Genomic DNA, 5,582 nt, shown 5'->3' on the forward strand with positions numbered 1-5,582 from the left:
TGAAAGTTCCCAGAAATGGGTCATGATTATATTCATTTTGAAGCTTATAACGCCACTAACTCAAATTTCTAAAATTCAGAGCTATCAGACCAGAATAAAGCTAGATACAGAACTTCGAAGCTGACGATGTTGGTTGGAAACTAGCCTAGATACATAGTCTTATTTTGAACTCTCCTTCTTTGAACCCATTTTGCCAAGATCCAAAAACCCAAAATTCCAAACCACCTATTTTCCGTGGCCTGAAATCAAGTCTGTTTACTAGACCGTATGTAATCAAAAGTGTAACTACTAGGGGTTTCCCCTATCTTTTGGGCTTTTAGTCGTTTGATCTTCCCTTTTTCGCATCTTTCGAAGATCAAAACTACTATACTGATAAGGGCGGCCATGTGTTATGTGTATCTTGATAAGAGTGTTTTCTAGAAGTTTCGTCTTATCAGACTGAACTGATAGTGAGGCAAGCATGGTTTGGGTATTGATAACGGGAGGTAAAATAAGCTCCGCCTCTCCTAACCTGGGTAACCGTGGGTATAAAAAGATACCAGTCAGACAAATTTTTATCAACAACAGCTCATCAGCTACTACTTGAAAATGCTCAAGACCCTTTTCTTCACCCTCCTGGCTTTTCTCTTCCTGTCTTCTACAGTATCCGCTGGCATCATCCTCCGTGACCGTCGTGCTATTGAAGACTACTGGTATTCGAATGGAGTTGTTCACAATATGGTTTCCGATAATATGGTTGGAGGACCAACGTCTCTTGGATGGGCTCAGGTGCCGCACAGATTGAGCCCAATGTTCTCGCCGTTGTTTGGAAGGAAGTGAACTTTGGAAGCCTAATTTTATGCCCAAATGACCAGTATTATGATAATTATTGATCTCATTTTATGAATTTTGTATTGATAAATGATTTTTTTTTGATTTTAAGAAATGCTTGTTAGATTCGAGACCCAAAAAAATGGGTCCATCAGAATAAAAAACATCTGGCGTCAAATTTGAGCTCAATTATCTCGGTTCCTGTAAATTATATATGAAACGTGTCTACTGACTTGATATAATATTTCTGATAATATGACAAACGTTTTATCAGTTGACAGATGTTCGATATCTCTGATAGTAGCTCGGATAATAGACCTCAAAGTGCGATTGACGTTCGATAAGAACCTTTGAGCTATGATGCCTCTGTTATCGTCTGATTATGCGTTTGGTATCATTCGTATATGACGTATCCATTGCTTACCAACAAGCTCAACGTCCTGAATTCTAGAATGAGCTATTTTAAATTCAAAATGATTCCATAACAACAATCAGTTTGAATGATCAGCTACAACACAAGCTGATCCGGATGAGTGTAGTAGGTGACGTCCATCATAATTTTCCTATAAAAACTCTTATCCCACGTTTACTATTCCAAAAACAATGCAAGTCAAGGACCCCATCATCTGCACTGAGTGTGTGGAGGTTTTCCATTCCAACTATGAAATCGTCAGTGTTCTTGGCCAAGGAGCATTTGGTGTCGTTTTTCATGCACATAGAAAACGAGATATGGAGGAGTTTGCGGTGAAGAGATTGGATTTGGACGCGTGAGTTATTTTTGGGGGATTCTATGGGTTTTGAGACCTTCGGATCTTTTTGAGTGTAGGTTGAATAAGGCAGAGAGACTTAAGCTTGTCTGGAGCATACAGTAAAGGTTTTAGCCATACCATTGACTATGAGCTCAATTATCTCGGTTCCTATAAAAGATATCAAGAGTTTGTCAATTGATAAAATGTTTGTGATATCAAGATAAATAATTTATCAATTTAAATATTTTTCTCTATCTTCTAAAGGAACCGAGATAAATGGGCTCAAAGTTGGCAAACTAAATTTTGAGTTTTTCAGTGCAAAATAATCAACTTTAACTTTACGTTTTAGGGCCACCCTCAGTATAGCGGCCCGTGAAGTCAACAACATCACCTCAATAGGCTGCCACCCTGGATTTTTAATTTTTGAAGAAGTCTTTTTCAACGAACACCATACTAAATCAATGGGTCACTTGTACATTGCCATGGAGCTCTGCGAGCAGCTAACTCTCAAGGAATGGCTCCAAATGGCTCAAACTGCTCGGAGCCGTCCTTGGTGTCTGATGAGTGACTGGATAAAACAGTTGGCGCGGGCGTTGGACCATCTTCATAAAAATAACTTTATTCATCGGGACCTTAAACCTGCGAATGTCTTTTTCCCAAGAGGCGCGGATTTCAAAAAATTGAAAATTGGGGATTTTGGACTGGCTACCAGAGCCATTGTCAATTTGGAAGAAGGAGGACTTCAGTGAGCTCAGAGTTTCCAAAACATTCCCCCTATATTTTTGTTTCTCAGATCTCTTATGGAGCAAACTGCCCAAAAACACACTGGCGGAGCTGGCACTCCGTATTATATGGCTCCGGAGCAAACTGGAGAGATTTATGACGAGAAGGTGGATATTTTTGCTCTGGGGCTCATCTCGGCTGAGCTCATAATTCTGAACTCGCCGATGGAGGGGGTGTGCACGAATGATATAATTCGAAGTGGTCAGTGGCCGATTGCGTGGTTGGATTATCCGGATGCGGTGGGTTTTGGTTTATAATAAGAGTGTGGCACTGTCGACCGCGGTTAGCCGCGGCCGGCTATGACTAGGCCCGAGAAAGCCGCTCAGAAAAAAAAACAAAAAGCCGCAGCCGGTTTCGAGAAAAACGGAATTTCTGGATTTTATGATTTTTTTTGTAATTTTTATAAAACCTGAATGTTCAAGTTTTCAGATTTCTGGAAAACAACAATTTTTGGGTTTTTAGGATATTTTTGAATTTCTGTTTCAGATATTCTAAATTTTGAAATTTTAATATTCAAAAATTCTGAAATTCTAAAATTCTAGAATTCTGAGATTCTAAATTTTTGAAATTCTGAAATTCTGAAATCCTGAAATTCTGAAATTCTGAAATTCTGAATTTCTGAGATTCTGAGATTCTGAGGTTCTGATATTCTGAGATTCTGATATTCTGAGATTCTGAGATTCTGAGATTCTGAGATTCTGAAATTCAGAACATCTGAAATACGGAGATTCTGAAATTCTGAGATTCTGAGATTCTGAGATTCTGAGGTTCTGAGATTCTGACATTCTGAAATTCTGAGATTCTGAGATTCTGAGATTCTGAGATTCTGAGATTCTGAGATTCTGAGATTCTGAGATTCTGAGATTCTGAGATTCTGAGATTCTGAGATTCTGAGATTCTGAGATTCTGATATTCTGACATTCTGAGATTCTGAGATTTTGAGATTCTGAGATTCTGAGATTCTGATATTCTGAGATTCTGAGATTCTGAGATTCTGAGATTCTGAGATTCTGAGATTCTGAGATTCTGAGATTCTGAGGTTTTGAGATTCTGAGATTCTGATATTCTGAGATTCTGAGATTCTGAGATTCTGAGATTCTGATATTCTGAGATTCTGAGATTCTGAGATTCTGAGATTCTGAGATTCTGAGATTCTGATATTCTGATATTCTGAGATTCTGAGATTCTGATATTCTGATATTCTGAGATTCTGAGATTCTGAGATTCTGTGATTCTGAGATTCTGAGATTCTGAGATTCTGAGATTCTGAATTTCTGAGATTCTGAGATTCTGAGGTTCTGATATTCTGAGATTCTGATATTCTGAGATTCTGAGATTCTGAGATTCTGAGATTCTGAAATTCAGAACATCTGAAATACTGAGATTCTGAAATTCTGAGATTCTGAGATTCTGAGATTCTGAGGTTCTGAGATTCTGACATTCTGAAATTCTGAGATTCTGAGATTCTGAGATTCTGAGATTCTGAGATTCTGAGATTCTGAGATTCTGAGATTCTGAGATTCTGAGATTCTGAGATTCTGAGATTCTGAGATTCTGAGATTCTGAGATTCTGACATTCTGAGATTCTGATATTCTGAGATTCTGAGATTCTGAGATTCTGAGATTCTGAGATTCTGAGATTCTGATATTCTGATATTCTGAGATTCTGAGATTCTGATATTCTGATATTCTGAGATTCTGAGATTCTGAGATTCTGTGATTCTGAGATTCTGAGATTCTGAGATTCTGAGATTCTGATATTCTGATATTCTGAGATTCTGAGATTCTGAGATTCTGAGATTCTGAGATTCTGAGATTCTGAGATTCTGAGATTCTGAGATTCTGAGATTCTGAGATTCTGAGATTCTGAGATTCTGAGATTCTGAGATTCTGAGATTCTGAGATTCTGAGATTCTGAGATTCTGAGATTCTGAGATTCTGAGATTCTGAGATTCTGTAATTTTAAAATTATGAAGAATTCTGAAATTATAAAATTCTGAAGATCCGAAATTCTGAATTTCAGCTCCAATTCCTCTCCCAGCTCACCTCCCTGGACCCATCGGAACGCCCAACAGCCGCTGATATCCTGGTCCATCCATTTCTACAGTAATCGTTGGATTACTGTAGAAATTGCTAAGTAGTTGAAAGCTACAGTAATTCTAATCTATCCTATTCTGTGATTCTTGCATTTATTCCTTGTGCATTTAATAACTTTTGATCCCAATAATTTTTTTTTTAATTTTCAGATGAAATCATTTTTTCTTATCAAATTTATCATTTTTCCAAACCTAATTCGGTTTGATTAATGCTAACTGATTGATAGAACGATCAGATTTTAAAACATCAATTAATTTGATTTTTTTTCGGTGCAACACCCTTTTTCATCTGGTGTTTCGTGGACAAGAATTCAGATGACGTTGAGGAAAGAATTCGAAAATAAAACAGATTCGGATATCACTTTGACTGATAAGAATGACACAAAGAATGATCAAGTGATCATTGGAGTAATTTTTTTAATTCAAAAAAATCTATAAAAATTAATTTTTATTGAAAAAGGACAAGCTAAACATTCAGAATTAAAAAAAAGTCGATGTGCCCAGAAGCAATGGAAATCCACGAATTTTCCAATGCGATTTCGAAGTATTATATTTAGAAAATTTACAATTCACCCAAAATTAAAGTTTTTTTATATTTTGAAAATTTGAAAATTTACAGTTACATTTCAGATCAGAAAGAATCAGAAAGTCCTTATCAGTGAATTGATAAGAATGTTTTGTTCTGTCGTTTTTTTTTTCGAAATTTAAGACTTTAAAATTTTTGAAATTCTAAAATCATTCAAACCGGAAAACAGGAACCGGAAAACAAATTCAGATGACGTAGAGAAGAAAAATGAAAAACCCCCAAAAAAAAAGTTTTCGAACTCATTTTTATTGAAGGCCAAGCTAAACAATCAGAATTTAAAAAAATCAATGTGCCCAGAAGCAGTGGAAATTCACGAAAATTCCAATCATTTTTAGAAGGCGTGAGTGTCCAGAAGAGTCTTCTGCATTGCGACGGTGCTGGTGAGGATGGTGTCGTGGTTTCCGGGAATCTGTAAGTGTTTAGGGTTTTGGAAATTTCAAAATGTTTAAAACTTGAAATCATAGAAACCAAGAATCAGAAAGTAAATTCAAGAAGTTCAGAAAACTTAGAAGAATCGACACTAGCTCATAATTCTAGGATTCTGAAATTCCGAAATTC

The 5,582-nt window shown here is 36.5% G+C and overlaps 3 protein-coding genes across 3 annotated transcripts in view; 2 read left to right on the plus strand and 1 right to left on the minus strand.

Moving 5' to 3' along the window:
• Positions 1-588: 588 nt before the first annotated feature.
• Positions 589-819, plus strand: CBG10317 (the record flags this gene model as incomplete). Its single annotated transcript, XM_002631982.1, has 1 exon — positions 589-819. One exon carries the CDS (start codon positions 589-591, stop codon positions 817-819), a length of 231 nt encoding a protein of 76 aa, XP_002632028.1.
• Positions 820-1,413: 594 nt separating this feature from the next.
• Positions 1,414-4,648, plus strand: CBG10316 (the record flags this gene model as incomplete). Its single annotated transcript, XM_045243029.1, has 4 exons — positions 1,414-1,577; positions 1,909-2,304; positions 2,353-2,581; positions 4,589-4,648. 4 exons carry the CDS (start codon positions 1,414-1,416, stop codon positions 4,646-4,648), a joined length of 849 nt encoding a protein of 282 aa, XP_045094219.1.
• Positions 4,649-5,308: 660 nt separating this feature from the next.
• The window catches only part of CBG10315, a gene marked incomplete at both ends in the record, with an annotated part of 1,894 nt that continues 1,620 nt past the window's right edge, over positions 5,309-5,582 (minus strand). Inside the window, one exon of the mRNA XM_045243030.1 lies at positions 5,309-5,433. Coding sequence (XP_045094220.1) covers positions 5,309-5,433 — 125 coding nt within the window. The remainder of the gene's footprint in view (positions 5,434-5,582) is intronic.

The sequence above is a fragment of the Caenorhabditis briggsae genome (genome assembly GCF_000004555.2).
Source record: "Caenorhabditis briggsae complete genome, chrII, whole genome shotgun sequence".
NCBI lineage: Eukaryota > Metazoa > Nematoda > Chromadorea > Rhabditida > Rhabditidae > Caenorhabditis > Caenorhabditis briggsae.